The sequence below is a fragment of the Taudactylus pleione genome, unplaced genomic scaffold, assembly GCF_031769625.1.
Source record: "Taudactylus pleione unplaced genomic scaffold, aTauple2 ptg000407l, whole genome shotgun sequence".
Taxonomy (NCBI): domain Eukaryota; kingdom Metazoa; phylum Chordata; class Amphibia; order Anura; family Myobatrachidae; genus Taudactylus; species Taudactylus pleione.
Genome location: NW_028284809.1, coordinates 94,217 through 116,318, shown reverse-complemented (window position 1 = coordinate 116,318; position 22,102 = coordinate 94,217). Strand labels below are relative to the sequence as shown.

Below are 22,102 nucleotides of genomic sequence, written 5' to 3'. Positions count from 1 at the left end.
CCACAATTCATGGCAGAGCCTCTTCTCCAAGGTGCGGAGAATGTAAAAGTAGCAAGTATGTTAGAACCATGGGTACGGCTCTGTGCCCTGTAAGTGGGCAACAATGGATGTACTTTGAATGAAATAATCCTGGAAGTACTAAGTCGGTGTCATCCTCTATTTGCACTCTTCACCAGTGACCGGCCGTGTGTATGTTTATGTTATTATACCTGTATTGTACATACTCTCCCTGTGCGATGCCTCCCAGGATTGGCTGCTGTAGTATTGGGACAGGAGTCCTACTGTGTCATGTGTAAACACAGGGTTGTGCAGGGAGTGTGTACGCAGAGTCACACAACAGCCCTCATCATACAGGACACACCGGGGTAACACTAGGCAGAGACACACAGCCCTCTCATACACCTATATACTCCCTCCTATACACCTTCATATATACACTGTACCTCATACACCTTTATACACCCTATATACAACTTTATATACACACTGCACCTTATACACCTATATACTACCCCTATACAACTTTATATACACTCTGCACCTCATACGCCTATATACTGCCCCTATACATATACAGTATATATATATATATATACTCTGCATCCATATACCTATATATTCCTTCCTATACACACCACACCCCTTACAGCCGTATACTTACTCCTGCACACCTATATACTCTGCAGGGATATGGGTCGGACTCTGCGGCTGTGGGTACTGAGCTCGGCCCTGGTGGAAACACTGCTATTTTCAGGGTGTCTCCTTGGCTGGAATTCCCTGAGTCCTATCCTGATGGATCTGGGGGTGCTGTCCCAGGACTGTTCTCCAGGTCTGTATCACACATTATATATTCTCTCACACTGTAAGAATGCCATGTACTTTGCCCCTAAAGGTCGGGCATGAAGCTGAATGGCAATAACTCATCTCTTTTTCCTTTCTGCTTCTTACCTAGTAACATTGGTCCTGATACAGAGATTTACGTAATGCCGATATTTACGCATATTGAGCGATTGTTTGCCATAGCGTATGCGTGAATATTTGTGCTGTGCACGCGCAGTGTTTGTATTGCGCTCAGGCTCGCCCAGAGGATTCACTGGCAATGATGTTTGCGCCGTTGTACGTCGTCGGATGAACGTGAGAAGGCAGCGCTGGGCGTCCCTGAGCTCGGCTGTGCATTAGCATATGTTAGTCATTGCGACCCGTGAGAGATCGCAGTTGCGATTGCATTAGCGTAAATCTCTAAATCAGCCCCCAGTGTCAGAACCTCTCTTTCAGTCCTTGGTGAGTGGGAAGAGGGTGGATTCTATGGGACATATTCACATCTCAGCGATGTCCAGCTGGGCACATTATCATTTAATACCATAGGCGATCTTTGCACATCTCTGTGCGGCGAGGAATCATGAGCGCAGATATTAGTCGCGGAGCCCCCACACTCGCATCCTTCCGCGCACATTGCTAGGGATTGTCTTACACACAATACCTGTGACTTAGTAACTAGAAATAATAGTTTGGATTGGATGTCAGCCAGTCAGGTGGCGTAGGATAAATATTGTGATGCGGTTAGCAATGTCACACCCTCTCAGAAGAGCACTAGACGGGAAGCTATTGTCATCTGTTATCAGCCATATCAGACAGAGGAGGCGCTATAGAACAGAGTAGTACATTTGCAGAGCTGTATCCTTTACTCTAGTACAGGCCTGGCTAACCTGTGGCTCTCCAGCTGTTGTGAAACTACAAGTCCCAGCATGCCCTGCCACAGTTTTGCAATTGGGGTATGCTAAAACTGTAGCAGTGCATGCTGGGACTTGTAGGTTTGCAACAGCTGGAGAGCCACAGGTTGGCCAGGCCTACTCTAGTAAATAGAAAACACCACAGCTGTCCTGCAGAAACCTACCCGGGACATAATGACTTACAACCTCTGCTACGGGTTTTGAATTTTATATATCAGGGAGGGAGATAGGAACGAGCATTAAAGTGAGGGAAGGAAGGGAGATGGGAGAGATAGAAAGATGGCTATCAAAGGAGGAAAAGGAACATCTGGGATTGTATGTTGTGTGGTCACCTGTAATTCCATTGGTACTGATACACAAGGGTACAGCGGGTACAGCCGAATGAATAGACAGTTGTCCCAGCCCCTATGCATGATGACAATCTGCAACAGCCTTTGCGTGGCATAGGCAAACACAGGCAGGGTTTCCAGTTGCCCAGATAGCAGTAGAGGAGCAGCAGATGCAGTCTCCTCTGCCTGGCTTTACACCGGGCTAAAGGGTCTCACAGCGCCCCCCTCCCCAGTGCGCACCACCACTTGGGGTCCCTGCAAAAAAAAAATTATCCTAAGGGGTGTGGCTATGCATACTGCAATTAGGCCACACCCCCTCTCCCCAGGCTGGCTTTCGACGCCCCTGCTCTTAAGTTCTGTAATAGTGAATTGGAATCCTGAGAGAGGACTACCCCATAAGCTTTATTTCATTCAGATAAGCTTTTAGGTATGAATATCACATCCAATATCACCAATCATTGGGTATTAAATTACTACACCATGAGAGAGAGTCTCTGTCTCTCTCTCTCTCTAGATGTAGTCCTAGAGCCTCTACTGCAACAGAGAAGGATAGATAGACCCAATGTAGTCCTAGAGCCTCTACTGCAATAGAGAAGGATAGATAGACCAGTGTGGTCTTAGAGCCTCTACTGTAATAGAGAAGGATAGATACACCAGTGTAGTCTTAGAGCCTCTACTGTAACAGAGAAGGATAGATAGACCAATGTAGTCCTAGAGCCTCTACTGTAACAGAGAAGGATAGATAGACCAATGTAGTCCTAGAGACTCTACTGTAACAGAGAAGGATAGATAGACCAATGTAGTCCTAGAGCATCTTCTGTAACAGAGAAAGATAGATAGACCCATGTAGTCCTATAGCCTCTACTGTAACAGAGAAGGCTAGATACACCAGTGTGGTCCTAGAGCCTCTACTGCAACAGAGAAGGAGAGATAGACCCAATGTGGTCCTAGAGACTCTACTGCAACAGAGAAGGATAGATAGACAAGTGTGGTCTTAGAGCCTTTACTGTAACAGAGAAGGATAGATACAGCAGTGTGGTCCTAGAGCCTCTACTGCAACAGAGAAGGATAGATAGACCCAATGTGGTCCTAGAGACTCTACTGCAACAGAGAAGGATAGATAGACCCAATGTGGTCCTAGAGACTCTACTGCAACAGAGAAGGATAGATAGACCCAATGTGGTCCTAGAGCCTCTACTGTAACAGAGAAAGATAGATAGACAAGTGTGGTCTTAGAGCCTTTACTGTAACAGAGAAGGATAGATAGACCCATGTAGTCCTAGAGCCTCTACTGTAACAGAGAAGGATAGACACACCAGTGTAGTCCTAGAGCCTCTACTGCAACAGAGAAGGACAGATAGACCCATGTAGTCCTAGAGCCTCTACAGCAACAGAGAAGGATAAGTAGACGGGTGTGGTCTTAGAGCCTCTACTGTAACAGAGAAGGATAGATAGACGAGTGTGGTCTTAGAGCCTCTACTGTAACAGAGAAGGATAGATAGACTCAATGTGGTCCTAGAGCCTCTACTGTAACAGAGAAGGATAGATACACCAGTGTGGTCTTAGAGCCTCTGCTGTAACAGAGAAGGATAGACACACCAGTGTGGTCCTAGAGCATCTTCTGTAACAGAGAATGATAGATAGACACAATGTTATTTAGAGAATATGGACTTAATTTAACATCAATTAGACAGAATAGCTCTACTTCCTACCTGAATGACATGGATATGATACTCATCTTCATCTGCTATCCCACCCACTCGTTTTGCCTGTTTAATGAGTGTCTAAGGACAGATATCTATATCCACTTACTGTATATAACACCATGTCACCTTGTACAGGTAAATATCCCTGGTCACCTCATGCTACAAACTTAGCGCTGTATCTGTTTTGGTGATGTTGCTAGATCACAGTGATTAGGTTCCTTAATCTATGAAAAAGGCGTCCTGAGTGACCTTTATGTCTAACCCAGTCGTTCCCATTCTGTCTCCCAGATCCCGGGCTGTCTGCAGCTTGGAGTAATGATACCGCAGCGGGGTCTCACAGCAATCACAGCGCTGGTAAGTAGCGGTATTCCAGTGATAACACAGAGGTAGTGACTAATGATAGAAGCAATACACACAGCAATATACTGTATAAGTGAGTGTGAGTATACGGTGTGCAGTCACACACATACACACTAGGGTTACTTTTGTTGGGAGCCAGTTAACCTACCAGTATATTTTTGGAGTGTGGGATGAAACCAGAGTACCCGGAGGAAACCCAGGCAAGCACAGGGAGAATATACAAACTCCACATAGTTAGGGCCATAGCAGGAATAAACATTTGTCCTGTGTGGGGTTACATATTGCAAGAAGATGGACAAGCCATTGGCCAGATATCTGACTGTGTATGTCCCGGAAAAAGCCTTGATGTCCAATAATAATCTGATCGATCAGACCATTATTGGTCTTGTTGACAAAGGCTGGTCAGATGCTGTTCACAGACCATGGATCCAAAGATGACCAGTTTGCAGAAGATGACTACAGACCACAGATCAGGAGATGACCTCAGGCCACTCATCAGAAGATGAACACAGACCACAGATCAGGAGATGACCACAGGCCACACATGAGAAGATGAGCACAGACCACAGATGAGGAGATGAGCACAGGCCACACATGATAAGATGAGCACAGACCACAGATCAGGAGATGACCACAGGCCACTGATCAGAAGATGAGCACAGACCACAGATCAGGAGAAGACCACAGGCCACACATGAGAATATAAGCACAGACCACAGATCAGGAGACAAAGTGGAGTTATATTTATTTAGAGAATATGGACTTAATTTAACATCAATTAGACAGAATAGCTCTACTTCCTACCTGAATGACATGGATAGGATACTCATCTTCATCTGCTATCCCACCCACTCGTTTTGCCTGTTTAATGAGTGTCTAAGGACAGATATCTATATCCACTTACTGTATATAACACCATGTCACCTTGTACAGGTAAATAGCCCTGGTCACCGCAAGCTACAAACTTAGCGCTGTATCTGTTTTGGTGATGTTGCTAGATCACAGTGATTAATTAGGTTCCTTATTATATGAAAAGGGCGTCCTGAGTGACCTTTATGTCTAACCCAGTCGTTCCCATTCTGTCTCCCAGATCCCGGGCTGTCTGCAGCTTGGAGTAATGATACCACAGCGGGGTCTCACAGCAATCACAGCGCTGGTAAGTAGCGGTATTTCAGTGATAACACAGTGGTAGTGACTAATGATAGAAGCAATACACACAGCAATATACTGTATAAGTGAGTGTGAGTATACGGTGTGCAGTGTAAGGTTGTCGGTGAGACCTGATTAGGCGAGCTGCCTTCCTTGTCCAATCAGCTGCCGATGACAACCGTACACTGCTCACAATTAGACTTCTCCAATCGCTCAATTCTGAAGAACCACCGAGTACAGATTGTATCAGTGGCCAGTATCTCTAAATCTGTCAGGCCCCCGGTTTCCACTTGTATTGTGTAGGGTTGGTAAGTTAAGAAGAAAAAAACAAACATTCTTCTCTAAAACTCTCCTTCTATAGTCACTCTGTGGTCAATTAAAATTTTGGGAAATATACTGTGGTCATTTATTTATTCATTACCAGTTATATATATATATATATATATATATATATATAGCGCACTCATATTCCGCAGCGCTTTACAGATAATACTTGCCCATTCACATCAGTCTCTGCCCCAGGGGAGCTTACACTCTATATTCCTTTATCACATGCTCACATACATACACACTAGGGTTACTTTTGTAGGGAGCCAATTAGCCTACCAGTGTATTTTTGGAGTGAGGGAGGAAACCAGAGTACCTGGAAACCCACGCAAGCACAAAGAGAATATACAAACTCCACACAGTTAGGGCCATAGTGGCAATAAACATTTGTCCTGTGTGGGGTAACAGATTGCTAGGGGATGGACAAGCCATTGGCCAGATATCTCACTGTGTATGTCCCAGAAAAAGCATTGATGCCCAATAATAATCTGATCGATCAGATCATTATTGGTCTTGTTGACAATGGCTGGTCAGACGCTGTTCACAGACCATGGATCCGAAGATGACCAGTTTGCAGAAGATGAATACAGACTACACATCACACGATGAATGCAGACTACACATCACACGATTACTACAGACCACAGATCAGGAGATGACCACAGGCCACACATCAGAATATGAGCATAGACCACAGATCAGGAGATGACCACAGGCCACTCAAAAGAAGATGAACACAAACCACAGATCAGGAGATGACCACAGGCCACACATGAGAAGATAAGCACAGACCACAGATCAGGAGATGACCACAGGCCACTCATCAGAAGATGAACACAGACCACAGATCAGGAGATGACCACAGGCCACTGATCAGAAGATGAGTACAGACCACAGATCAGGAGATGAACACAGGTCACTGATCAGAAGAGGAGCACAGACCACAGATCAGGAGATGTCCACAGGCCACACATCAGAAGATGAGCACAGACCACAAATTAGAATATGGCATTTACCACATCATAAGATGACCACAGACGATACATCAGAAGGAAAATGACTGCAGACCAGGCATCAGAAAATGAGCAAACTAAAGACCAGAAGATGACAGACCAACAGAACACGAATCCGAAGATGATCATAGATTACTCTGTTGTCTTCATAATGCATGAAATGTCATTATAGCCACACGCATGTATATTTTATGTATATTGTTTATATTGTGTATATTTTGCATATTGTGTATATTTTATGTACTGTATATTGTGTATATCCTATGCATAATGTGTATATTATGTATAGTGAGTATATTATGTATATTGTGTATATCTTATGTATATTATGTATAGTGTGTATGTTTAATGTATATTGTGTATATTATGTATATTGTGCATATTATGTATATTATGTATAGTGTGTATATTTTATGTATATTGTGTATATTATGTATATTGTGTATTGTATATCTTATGTATATTGTGTATAGTGTGAATATTATGTACACTGGTGGCCAAAATTGTGGACACATTTTGAAATGTGAATGTTTATCAACTTCGAATGCTTATAAAAACTGTTTCACTTCACGCAGTGCAATGATTCAGAAATCAAATGAAAGGAAATGTAATGCTGAATTCAACACAATAAACAGAGGTCAAATATTTGCATTACAAGGGAAGTTATGCCGTGAAAACAACACTTAGGGTGAAAATCCCTGTGTATTTATGATGTTACTGTCCTATCAGTATTTCGTTGGGTATCCTTTATTTTGCAAGACCGCAGCACAGCGACGTGACCCAGGATTGTGGTGTTAAGTGAAAATGGTCTTTCGTATGCAGCAATTGCGAGAGAAGTTGGTGGGAATGTGACAACATCAGGAATATGAAAGTTTTGTTTACGCTATCAGGAAACACAATCTGTACAAAACAAAGAAGGAAAAGGCCGGAAAAAATGCACAACAGCTGCTGATGATAGGAGAATAAAACAAATTTGCGTCAGGGACAGATGGATGTTATCTGCGGCCATTAGCAGTGACCTGAGTGCAACTGGTGTTTTTGTCAGTGCAAGAACGGAATGGAGAAGACTAACGGAGGTTGGCCTAATTGGTAGGATTCCCTGAAAAAAGCCATTGTTGAATATAAAACAGCGGCAGAAACGAATACAGTGAGCAAAAGAACACATTGCATGGACAGAAGGTCAGTGGAAACAAGTGATATGGAGTGACGAAACTAAGATATCGATATTTGGTAGCGATGGGAGAAAATATGTGAGACGTCGCATCGGGGAAGAGGTACATCCAGACTGCATTCAAGCGACAACAAAGAATCCTACAAGTGTTATGATCTGGGCATGTATGACAGCAAATGCTGTAGGCCGCCTTTATGTCATAGATGGCACACTGACACCATCCTACAAGTGTTATGATCTGGGCATGTATGACAGCAGATGCTGTAGGCCGCCTTTATGTCATAGATGGCACACTGAACAGCAGAAAGTACATTGACACCATCCTACAACCAAAACGTCTACCTTCTATCAGGGATCTATTCCCAGATAATGCCCCATTTTTTTCCCAGCAGGATTCAGCTCCCTGCCACACTGCATGGACATACAAAAAGGGGTTCACGGAGAATGACATGCAGGTGCTGGGATGGCCAGGGAACATTTGTGGTTCTGTTTGAAAAAACTGGTACATATTAGGGATGTGCGCCGGACCATTTTTGCCGGATTTGGATTTGGATTTGGTTCTAATTCGTCGTCCGGCTTTGGATTTGGATTTGGATTTGCCAAACTGCGGTGACTGGCTTTGGATTTGGATTTGGATTTGGATTTTTTTACAAAAATTTACAAAAAAAGCTAAAATCACATAAATTGGTCTTTTTTTTCTTCCTAGAGTATTATTAACCTCAATAACATTAATTTCCAGTCAATTTAGACCATATCACAGCTTATAATATTGTTTTCAACATTATTGGCCAAAGGTTGCAGTGAGCTGACTGGTTACTAAGCGACAAAGCAGCGGCACAACGACACAGACACCACAGTATAAAGCACATCTATGACACATTGCCACACAGCAGTGGCAGAAATGAAAAGTAGTGCACCCACCCAGTGGGGTACGGCCAGCAGAGTCACAGTACTTGTTTACAAAGTGGGCTACGGCCCTAGGAGTCACAGTGCACAATCTTATTAGCATTACACCGCACATAGGGCCTGATTCACATTACACCATAAAGTAGTGTCTCTTATTTATGTTACGAAACTTACGACACACAGTAGTGCCCCTTTTACACAATGCCCACAGTAGTGACCCTTTTACACAATGCCCACAGTAGCGGTGTCCCTTACACAATGTTCCCCAGCAGTGGTGCCCCCTATGCAGTCCCCTTAGTAGTAGGGTCCACTATGCAGTGCCCCCAGTAGAATGCCCCCCAGTAGTATGCCCCCCATTAGCAGGCCCCCCCAGTAGTATGCCCCCCATTAGCATGCCACCCAGTAGTATGCCCCCCCAGTAGTATGGCTCCCCCAGTAGTAGGCTGCCCCAGTAGCAGGCCCCCCCAGTAGTAGGCTGCCCCAGTAGTAGCCCCCCCTGTAGTATGGGCCCCCCCTGTAGTATGGCCCCCCTGTAGTAGGCTGCCCCAGTAGCAGCCCCCCCCAGTAGTAGTAAGCCCCCCCAGTAGTATGGCCCCCCCCAGTAGCAGACCCCTCAGTAGTATGGCCCCCCCAGTAGCAGGCCCCTCTGTAGTATGGCCCCCCCAGTAGTATAGCCCCACCCAGTAGCAGACCCCCCCAGTAGTGCAGACCCCCCCAGTAGTATAGCCCCCCCCAATAGCAGGCCCCTCTGTAGTATGGCCCCCCAATAGTGCAGATCCCCCCCAGTAGTATGGCCCCCCCAGTAGCAGACCCCCCCCCAGTAGTATAGCCCCCCCCCCAGTAGCAGGCCCCTCTGTAGTATGGCCCCCCCAGTAGTATTGCCCCCCCCAGTAGCAGACCCCCCCCCAGTAGTGCAGACCCCCCCCAGTAGTATAGCCCCCCCCAGTAGCAGGCCCCTCTGTAGTATGGCCCCCCCAGTAGCAGACCCCCCCCCAGTAGCGCCCCCGGACCTTTGACAAGTAAAAAAATAAAAAAAATAAAACTTACCTGATTCCCCGCTCCCGCGCCGTCCGCTCTGTCACACGCTGCGGAGGGAGCCGGAAGACGGAGCTCATGTGTGAGCTCCAGCCGGCTCCCTCCGTGCAGCAGCCAATGAGAGTCTGTGTGACTCTCATTGGCTGCTGTAACAAACACACAGCTGCCACTGGCGGCTGTGTGTTTGTGTCTGTGTAGGCAGAGCGCTATCACTGCGCTCTGCCCTACACGCGAGGAGACCTGATGTCGGATTCTCTAGTGAGAATCCGACATCAGGCGGCCGCCGTTCGGCCCCGAATGGGGATCCGAGTCAGGCGGTGGACTCGGATCCCCAATGTTCGGAGCGGTTCGGATTCCACAGAATCCGAACCGCTCATCTCTAGTACATATGAGGCGTCCATCCAGTAAATGACGATTAATTGAGGCTATAATTGTCTCATGGCACCACATAAAAAAGGAAGAGCTCCAAACATTGGTGTTTCCTGATAGCGTAAACAAAACTTTCATATTCCTGATGTTGTCACATTCCCACCAACTTCTCTCGCAATTGCTGCATACGAAAGACCATTTTCACTTAACACCACAATCCTGGGTCACGTCGCTGTGCTGCGGTCTTGCAAAATAAAGGATACCCAACGAAATACTGATAGGACAGTAACATCATAAGTACACAGGGATTTGCACCCTAAGTGTTGATTTCACTGCATAACTTCCCTTGTAATGCAAATATTTGACCTCTGTTTATTGTGTTGAATTCAGCATTAAATTTCCTTTCATTTGATATATGAATCATTGCACTGCGTGAAGTGTAACAGTTTTTATAAGCAATCGAAGTTGAAAAACATTCAAATTTCAAAAAGTGTCCGCAATTTTGGCCACCACTGTATATTGTGTATATCTTATGTATATTATGTATAGTGTGTATATAATGTATATTGTGCATATTATGTATAGTGTGTATATAATGTATATTATGTATAGTGTGTATATAATGTATATTGTGCATATTATGTATATTGTGTATAGGTAGGTGGACTTCCTGCTCTATTAGAGCAGGAAGTCCACTGGGGCTTGAGATGGACGAGACCCTACCACATGGGTCTTGTGGCAAGCCCGATGGTCGCGACCATCACCTGGCCGCTCGCAAAAGCTGTGGGTGGTCATCCACAGCTTAGCGAGCGCCAGGAGGCCGGCACAAAAAAAAAATGAAAGAGCATCCGGCTCTGAAACAGGGCCATTGTGCATATTATGTATATTGTGTGGGCAAGTAGAATGGAAGTAAATAATTCTCTCTCCCTCTGTGTATAAATGTATTAAATACAGATGTGTTGCCCCCACTGGCTGAGGGGATAATGGGACACAGGGACCCCCCAGATTTCTGCACCTCTCAGATGCAAAGCCTGAATTTGGGATTCACGGTGGGAGCCTTCTTCCTGTGGGGAACCTTCCTGCCGCTGCAGCTGCTGATGGGATATGCACACGTCAGGTCGCTGCGCCAGATAGGAGGGTGAGAAACAGATCCACCTCTCTCTATATAACTATCTGCGCTCTGCCCCAGTCACACCCCAAACACCCTTCTCCTCCACAGGGCCCTGACATCTGTGTCCTGCCTGATGCTGGCGTATTGCTGCAGTAACCCTCGCGGTGAGTGTGGAGCAGCCCCTGCTAATTCTATACACACGTGTAACTGTCCCTAATATACAGGTTTACAGAGCTGCAGGTGGAAGATCTTCCCTATATTTAATATTGATCGACATAGTCCAACTTTACTCGCCTGATGCAATTTTCAGTCTCGTATACATGTACACTATACCAGGACATATTTATTAAGTGATATAAGCAACTACACTGACGATACCACTCCCCCTGCACGCTGAGCTAAATTCCCAGTACCTGATATTATGCTGTATGTAAGGTCAGATGCATAGTATCAATTCTCTTGTCTGTATGGTGATATACTTCCCAGTATCTGTTCTTATTCTGTATTTACGGACAACTGCACAGTACCACTTCTCATGTTCTGTATACTAGATGTAATTCTAAGTATCTATTATTTTCCTTTGTGTATGGACAATTGCACAGTACAACTTCTCAGGTTCTGAATGCGAGATGTAATTCTCAGTATTTATTTTTCCGGTGTGTATGGACAATTGCACAGTACCACTTCTCATGTTCTGAATGCCAAATGTAATTCTCAATATTTGTTCTTTTTCCGGTGTGTATGGACAATTGCACAGTATCACTTCTCATGTTATATAGCATCTCAGTACCTGTTCTTTTCAGGCACGTTAAATCAACTGCACAGTATCACTTCTCATGTTTTGTATGCTAGATGTAATTCTAAGTATCTATTCATTTCCTTTGTGTATGCACAACTGCACAGTATCACTTCTCATGTTTTCTATGCTAGTTGTAATTCTAAGCATCTGCAGTATTATTTTCCTTTGTGTGTGCACAACTGCACAGTACCACTTCTCATGTACTGTATTGCTAGATGTAATTATCAAAATCTGTTCTTTTCCGGTGTGTATGGACAGCGGCACAGTACCACTTCTCCTGTGTTTTTTCTCTTTGGTTGCTCTTTCTCAGGCCTGTCGTTGTTTCTCCCGTTTGCGCTGGTGGCCCAGGGGGTCGGAGGAAGCTGCGTCCTGTTCTCCTCTCTCATGGTAAGGAGAACACCGTTGTGGGCAAAGGATCCCCTTATCAGTAATGCCTTTATTGTGTTTTCCATTCTGACTGTGCCCTGTGTCATATAACAACAGCCCCTGTTTACACAACAGTTCCAGCTGAAAGGCTCCTGTTCACACCCAGATTCCCATCACAATGTGTTATTGACGTTTACATTTTACCTTCACTTTTTATAATGTCTTTTACGGGCAGGAAAGTAATGACAGTAATAAAAGATGGAGGATGACGGCGTGGGTTAATGCACTGCGCTTATAGTATGTGTGCCAAGATGTCAGTGTCACCAGGGACACCGCGGCTAACCTGGAGGATCTAAGGGCCGGATTCTGAGATTTACGCAATGCCGATATTTACGCAGGTCGAGCATTAGTTTGTCATTGTGCATGCAATGAGAGCCGCACTGCGCACACGCAGCGATTGATTTGCGATTGCGCTGGCACAGAGGATTCATTTGCCAAGTGAGTGACCGGTAGTCAGCGCTTGGGGGAGGTAACGCGGGGTGGCTAGGAAAACAAAGGCGCGTCTGGCCGTTTAAATGCCATTTCATGGGCGTGCATTAATTAGGCATTGCGATCGCCTTCTCAGCACGAGATCTCCCTGCGTGTCAGGAGAGCTGCAGTGTTTGCGGTAGGGATGTGCGCCAGACCATTTTCAATTTTTGCCGGATTTGGTTCCAATTTGTCGTCCGGCTTTGGATTTGCCAAACTGCGGTGACTGGCTTTGGATTTGGATTCAGATTTTTTACAAAAATTGACAAAAAAGCTAAAATCACACAATTGGGCTTTTTTTTCTTCCTAGAGTATTATTAACCTCAATAACATTTCCAGTCATTTATAGTCAATTCAGGCCACCTCACAGCTTATAATATTGTTTTCACCATTATTGGCCAAAGGCTGCAGTGAGCTCACTGGTTACTAAGCGACAGAGCAGAGACACAGACACCACAGTATAAAGCACATCGATGACACATTGCCACACAGCAGTGGCAGAAATGAAACCTAGTTCAAGATGGTATTCTCCTTGGGACCTCCCACCCACCCAGTGGGGTACGGCCAGCAGAGTCACAGTACTTGTTTACAACGTGGGCTACGGCCCAAGGAGTCACAGTCTTATTCACATTACACCGCACATGGGCCCTGATTCAGAGCCGGACGCTCTGACCAGAGCGCTCGCTCTGGATCAGGGCCCTTCTCCATTAAAATGGAGCGTCCTCCTGGATGCTCGTATAGCTGTGGGTTACCACCCACAGCATATACGAGCGTCCAACAAGATGGTCGCGATGGTCTTGACCATCGCGACCATCGGACTTGCGAGTGAAACCCTGTGGTCGGGTTTCTCAACCACAAGCCCTGGAGTGATTTTGGCTCTAACAGAGCCATAATCACTCCCACTGACATCACTAGTGATGTCAGTGGGGCCGGCTTCAGACGGTAGGCGTTCCCATGGGAACGCCTCCGTCTGGCTGCCACACCCCCGGCACGCCCACCAAAGGGGGCGTGCTGTCAATCAACATCGACAGCACGCCCCCTTTGGTGCGAGACCCAGAGCGATGGAAAATCCTTCGCTCGCCGGGTCTCCGTCGTGCGCATGCGCAGTGGGTAACATCGACCCACTTGCGAGCGTACTGCCGCTCGCGAGTGGGTCTGAATGACCCTCATAGTGCCCCTGATTCACATTACAGCATTAAGTAGTGTCTCATTTATGTTACGACACACAGTAGTGTCCCTTTTACACAATGCCCACAGTAGTAATGCCCCTTATACAATGCCCACAGTAGTAATGCTCCTTATACAATGCCCATAGTAGTAATGCCCCTTATACAATGCCCACAGTAGTAGTGACCCTTATACAATGCCCACAGCAATAGTGCCCTTTATACAATGCCCACAGCAATAGTGTCCCTTACACAATGCCCCCAGCAGTGGTGCCCCCTATGCAGTGCCCTCAGTAGTAGTGCCCTCTATGCAATGCCCCCAGTAGTAATGCATCTTTTAGTAATGCCCCCTGTAGTAATGCCCCCTGTAGTAATGCCCTCAGTAGTATGCCCCCATTAGTAGTGCCCCTTCTAGTATTCCCCCATTAGTAGAGCCCCCAGTAGTATGCCCATGATTAGAACTTGAAGTGCCCCTAGTAGTATGCCCCAGGAGTAGTGTCCCTAGTAGTATGCCCCAGTAGCATGCCCTCATTAGAAGTGCCCCCAGTAGTACTGTATTCCCCCATTAGCAGTGCCCCTTGTATTATGTTCCCACACGTAGTACCCCCAGTAGTATGCCCCATTAAAACTTGAAGTGCCCCTAATTGTATGCCCCCAGTAGCATACCCTCATTAGAAGTGCCCCCAGTAGTACTGTATGCCCTCATTAGTAGTGCTCTCGGTAGCAGCCGCCATCCCCCCGATCCCATGCACTGCCAGTGCGGCAGTGTGTTTGTTAAAGTGTAGGGCAGACCGCTCTAACTGCATTCTACCCTACACTTGTGGAGCGCTGACGTCGGATTCTCTCGCGGGGATGACACACTGACACTTGGGGCCCCAGAACAATGACACACTGACACTTGTCGCCCCAGAACAATGACACACTGACACCTGGGGTCCCAGCACAATGATACACTGACACTTGGGGTCCCAGCACAATGACACACTGACACTCGGGGCCCCAGAACAATGACACACTGACACCTGGGGTCCCAGCACAATGATACACTGACACTTGGGGTCCCAGCACAATGACACACTGACACTCGGGGCCCCAGGACAATGACACACTGACACTCGGGACCCCAGGACAATGACACACTGACACTTGGGGCCCCAGGACAATGACACACTGACACTCGGGGCACTAGAACAATGACAAACTGACACTTGTCATCCCAGAACAATGACACACTGACACTTGTCGCCCCAGAACAATGACACACTGACACCTGGGGTCCCAGAACAATGACACACTGACACTTGGGGTCCCAGCACAATGACACACTGACACTTGGGGTCCCAGAACAATGACACACTGACACTAGGGACCCAGAACAATGACACACAGACACCTGGGGTCCCAGAACAATGACACACTGACACTAGGGACCCAGAACAATGACACACTGACACCTGGGGTCCCAGCACAATGACACACTGACACTAGAGGTCCCAGCACAATGACACACTGACACTAGGGGTCCCAGCACAATGACACACTGACACTTGTCGCCCCAGAACAATGACACACTGACACCTGGGGTCCCAGCACAATGATACACTGACACTTGGGGTCCCAGCACAATGACACACTGACACTTGGGGTCCCAGAACAATGACACACTGACACTAGGGACCCAGAACAATGACACACTGACACTTGGGGTACCAGCACAATGACACACTGACACTTGGGGTACCAGCACAATGACACACTGACACTTGGGGTCCCAGAACAATGACACACTGACACTAGGGACCCAGAACAATGACACACTGACACCTGGGGTCCCAGAACAATGACACAATGACACTAGGGACCCAGAACAATGACACACTGACACCTGGGGTCCCAGCACAATGACACACTGACACTTGGGGTACCAGCACAATGACACACTGACACTCGGGGTCCCAGAACAATGACACACTGACACTCAGGATCCCAGAACAATGACACACTGACACTTGGGGCCAAGAACAATGACACACTGACACTTGGGGCCAAGAACAATGACACACTGACACTTGGGGCCCAGAACAATGACACACTGACACTTGGGGTCCCATCACAATGACACACTGACACTAGGTAGCAGCCGCCATCCCCCCGATCCCATGCACTGCCCCCAGTAGCGCCCCCTTACACAAACACACACAAAGAAGGAAAAAAAAAAAAAAACTTACCCCGCTCCTGCCATGACTGCGGCCGTCCGCTCCTCTCTGCATCCGCAGCGGGGGGAGTCGGAAGACGGCGCGCATGACTGAGCTCCTGCCGGCTCCCTCCTTTTATGCAGCAGCCAATTTGAGTCTGTCTGACCCTCATTGGAGGCTATAACAAATACACTGCCGCCAGTGCGGCAGTGTGTTTGTTAAAGTGTAGGGCAGACCGCTCTAACTGCATTCTACCCTACACTTGTGGAGCGCTGACGTCGGATTCTCTCGTGGGGATGACATACTGACACTTGGGGCCCCAGAACAATGACACACTGACACTTGTCGCCCCAGAACAATGACACACTGACACCTGGGGTCCCAGCACAATGATACACTGACACTTGGGGTCCCAGCACAATGACACACTGACACTCGGGGCCCCAGAACAATGACACACTGACACCTGGGGTCCCAGCACAATGATACACTGACACTTGGGGTCCCAGCACAATGACACACTGACACTCGGGGCCCCAGGACAATGACACACTGACACTCGGGACCCCAGGACAATGACACACTGACACTCGGGGCCCCAGGACAATGACACACTGACACTCGGGGCACTAGAACAATGACAAACTGACACTTGTCATCCCAGAACAATGACACACTGACACTTGTCGCCCCAGAACAATGACACACTGACACCTGGGGTCCCAGAACAATGACACACTGACACTTGGGGTCCCAGCACAATGACACACTGACACTCGGGGCCCAGAACAATGACACACTGACACTCGGGGCCCCAGCACAATGACACACTGACACTCGGGGCACTAGAACAATGACACACTGACACTAGGGACCCAGAACAATGACACACTGACACCTGGGGTCCCAGCACAATGACACACTGACACTAGGGGTCCCAGCACAATGACACACTGACACTAGGGGTCCCAGCACAATGACACACTGACACTTGTCGCCCCAGAACAATGACACACTGACACCTGGGGTCCCAGCACAATGATACACTGACACTTGGGGTCCCAGCACAATGACACACTGACACTTGGGGTCCCAGAACAATGACACACTGACACTAGGGACCCAGAACAATGACACACTGACACTTGGGGTACCAGCACAATGACACACTGACACTTGGGGTACCAGCACAATGACACACTGACACTTGGGGTCCCAGAACAATGACACACTGACACTAGGGACCCAGAACAATGACACACTGACACCTGGGGTCCCAGAACAATGACACAATGACACTAGGTACCCAGAACAATGACACACTGACACCTGGGGTCCCAGCACAATGACACACTGACACTTGGGGTACCAGCACAATGACACACTGACACTCGTGGTCCCAGAACAATGACACACTGACACTCAGGATCCCAGAACAATGACACACTGACACTTGGGGCCAAGAAGAATGACACACTGACACTTGGGGCCAAGAACAATGACACACTGACACTTGGGGCCCAGAACAATGACACACTGACACTTGGGGTCCCATCACAATGACACACTGACACTAGGTAGCAGCCGCCATCCCCCCGATCCCATGCACTGCCCCCAGTAGCGCCCCCTTACACAAACACACACAAAGAAGGAAAAAAAAAAAAAAACTTACCCCGCTCCTGCCATGACTGCGGCCGTCCGCTCCTCTCTGGGTACCAGCACAATGACACACTGACACTCGGGGTCCCAGAACAATGACACACTGACACTCAGGATCCCAGAACGATGACACACTGACACTTGGGGCCAAGAACAATGACACACTGACACTTGGGGCCAAGAACAATGACACACTGACACTCGGGGGCCCCAGCACAATGACACACTGACACTTGGGATCCCAGAACAATGACACACTGACACTCGGGGCCAAGAACAATGACACACTGACAATCGGGGTCCCAGAACAATGACACACTGACACTCGGGGTCCCAGAACAATGACACACTGACACTCGGGGGCCAAGAAGAATGACACACTGACACTTGCGGCCAAGAACAATGACACACTGACACTTGGGGCCCTAGAACAATGACACACTGACACTTGGGGCCCAGAACAATGACACACTGACACTTGGGGCCCAGAACAATGACACACTGACACTTGGGGCCCAGAACAATGGCACACTGACACTTGGGGTCCCAGCACAATGACACACTGACACTTGAGGTCAAGAACAATGACACACAGACACCTGGGGTCCCAGGACAATGACACACTGACACTTGGGGTCCCAGAACAATGACAAACTGACACTTAGAGTCAAGAACAATGACACACTGACACTTGGGATCCCAGAACAATGACACACTGACACTCAGGATCCCAGAACAATGGCACACTGACACTCGGGGCCCAGAACAATGGCACACTGACACTTGGGGTCCCAGCACAAGGACACACTGACACTAGGAGTCTCAGCACAATGACACACTGACACTTGGGGCCCAGAACAATGGCACACTGACACTAGGGACCCAGAACAATGACACACTGACACTTGGGGTCCCAGCACAAGGACACACTGACACTAGGAGTCCCAGGACAATGACACACTGACACTTGGGGTCCCAGAACAATGACACACTGACACTTGGGGTCCCAGCACAAGGACACACTGACACTAGGAGTCCCAGGACAATGACACACTGACACTTGGGGTCCCAGAACAATGACACACTGACACTAGGAGTCCCAGCACAATGACACACTGACACTTGGGGTCCCAGCACAATGACACACTGACACTTGGGGCCCAGAACAATGACACACTGACACCTGGGGTCCCAGAACAATGACACACTGACACTTGGGGTCCCAGCACAATGACACACTGACACTTGGGGTCCCAGAACAATGACACACTGACACTAGGGACCCAGAACAATGACACACAGACACCTGGGGTCCCAGCACAATGACACACTGACACTTGTCGCCCCAGAATAATGACACACTGACACCTGGGGTCCCAGCACAATGATACACTGACACTTGGGGTCCCAGCACAATGACACACTGACACTTGGGGTCCCAGAACAATGACACACTGACACTAGGGACCCAGAACAATGACACACTGACACTTGGGGTACCAGCACAATGACACACTGACACTTGGGGTACCAGCACAATGACACACTGACACTTGGGGTCCCAGAACAATGACACACTGACACTAGGGACCCAGAACAATGACACACTGACACCTGGGGTCCCAGAACAATGACACAATGACACTAGGGACCCAGAACAATGACACACTGACACCTGGGGTCCCAGCACAATGACACACTGACACTTGGGGTACCAGCACAATGACACACTGACACTCGGGGTCCCAGAACAATGACACACTGACACTCAGGATCCCAGAACAATGACACACTGACACTTGGGGCCAAGAACAATGACACACTGACACTTGGGGCCAAGAACAATGACACACTGACACTTGGGGCCCAGAACAATGACACACTGACACTTGGGGTCCCATCACAATGACACACTGACACTAGGTAGCAGCCGCCATCCCCCCGATCCCATGCACTGCCCCCAGTAGCGCCCCCTTACACAAACACACACAAAGAAGGAAAAAAAAAAAAAAACTTACCCCGCTCCTGCCATGACTGCGGCCGTCCGCTCCTCTCTGCATCCGCAGCGGGGGGAGTCGGAAGACGGCGCGCATGACTGAGCTCCTGCCAGCTCCCTCCTTTTACGCAGCAGCCAATTTGAGTCTGTCTGACCCTCATTGGCGGCTATAACAAATACACTGCCGCCAGTGCGGCAGTGTGTTTGTTAAAGTGTAGGGCAGACCGCTCTAACTGCATTCTACCCTACACTTGTGGAGCGCTGACGTCGGATTCTCTCGCGGGGATGACACACTGACACTTGGGGCCCCAGAACAATGACACACTGACACTTGTCGCCCCAGAACAATGACACACTGACACCTGGGGTCCCAGCACAATGATACACTGACACTTGGAGTCCCAGCACAATGACACACTGACACTCGGGGCCCCAGAACAATGACACACTGACACCTGGAGTCCCAGCACAATGATACACTGACACTTGGGGTCCCAGCACAATGACACACTGACACTCGGGGCCCCAGGACAATGACACACTGACACTCGGGACCCCAGGACAATGACACACTGACACTCGGGGCCCCAGGACAATGACACACTGACACTCGGGGCACTAGAACAATGACAAACTGACACTTGTCATCCCAGAACAATGACACACTGACACTTGTCGCCCCAGAACAATGACACACTGACACCTGGGGTCCCAGAACAATGACACACTGACACTTGGGGTCCCAGCACAATGACACACTGACACTTGGGGTCCCAGAACAATGACACACTGACACTAGGGACCCAGAACAATGACACACTGACACCTGGGGTCCCAGAACAATGACACACTGACACTAGGGACCCAGAACAATGACACACTGACACCTGGGGTCCCAGCACAATGACACACTGACACTAGGGGTCCCAGCACAATGACACACTGACACTAGGGGTCCCAGCACAATGACACACTGACACTTGTCGCCCCAGAACAATGACACACTGACACCTGGGGTCCCAGCACAATGATACACTGACACTTGGGGTCCCAGCACAATGACACACTGACACTTGGGGTCCCAGAACAATGACACATTGACACTAGGGACCCAGAACAATGACACACTGACACTTGGGGTACCAGCACAATGACACACTGACACTTGGGGTACCAGCACAATGACACACTGACACTTGGGGTCCCAGAACAATGACACACTGACACTAGGGACCCAGAACAATGACACACTGACACCTGGGGTCCCAGAACAATGACACAATGACACTAGGGATCCAGAACAATGACACACTGACACTTGGGGTCCCAGCACAATGACACACTGACACTTGGGGTACCAGCACAATGACACACTGACACTCGGGGTCCCAGAACAATGACACACTGACACTCAGGATCCCAGAACAATGACACACTGACACTTGGGGCCAAGAACAATGACACACTGACACTTGGGGCCAAGAACAATGACACACTGACACTTGGGGCCCAGAACAATGACACACTGACACTTGGGGTCCCATCACAATGACACACTGACACTAGGTAGCAGACGCCATCCCCCCGATCCCATGCACTGCCCCCAGTAGCGCCCCCTTACACAAACACACACAAAGAAGGAAAAAAAAAAAAAAACTTACCCCGCTCCTGCCATGACTGCGGCCGTCCGCTCCTCTCTGCATCCGCAGCGGGGGGAGTCGGAAGACGGCGCGCATGACTGAGCTCCTGCCGGCTCCCTCCTTTTACGCAGCAGCCAAGTTGAGTCTGTCTGACCCTCATTGGCGGCTATAACAAATACACTGCCGCCAGTGCGGCAGTGTGTTTGTTAAAGTGTAGGGCAGACCGCTCTAACTGCATTCTACCCTACACTTGTGGAGCGCTGACGTCAGATTCTCTCGCGGGGATGACACACTGACACTTGGGGCCCCAGAACAATGACACACTGACACTTGTCGCCCCAGAACAATGACACACTGACACCTGGGGTCCCAGCACAATGATACACTGACACTTGGGGTCCCAGCACAATGACACACTGACAATCGGGGCCCCAGAACAATGACACACTGACACCTGGGGTCCCAGCACAATGATACACTGACACTTGGGGTCCCAGCACAATGACACACTGACACTCGGAGCCCCAGGACAATGACACACTGACAC

The 22,102-nt window shown here is 48.4% G+C and overlaps 1 protein-coding gene across 1 annotated transcript in view; it reads left to right on the top strand.

Annotated features, from left to right (window-relative positions):
• The first annotated feature begins 364 nt into the window (after positions 1-364).
• The window catches only part of LOC148506331 (large neutral amino acids transporter small subunit 4-like), a 101,155-nt gene continuing 79,417 nt past the window's right edge, over positions 365-22,102 (top strand). The window contains exons 1-6 of the mRNA XM_088446877.1: positions 365-829; positions 4,054-4,119; positions 5,216-5,281; positions 11,050-11,233; positions 11,315-11,370; positions 12,316-12,392. Coding sequence (XP_088303003.1) covers positions 691-829; positions 4,054-4,119; positions 5,216-5,281; positions 11,050-11,233; positions 11,315-11,370; positions 12,316-12,392 — 588 coding nt within the window. The 5' untranslated portion in view covers positions 365-690. The remainder of the gene's footprint in view (positions 830-4,053; positions 4,120-5,215; positions 5,282-11,049; positions 11,234-11,314; positions 11,371-12,315; positions 12,393-22,102) is intronic.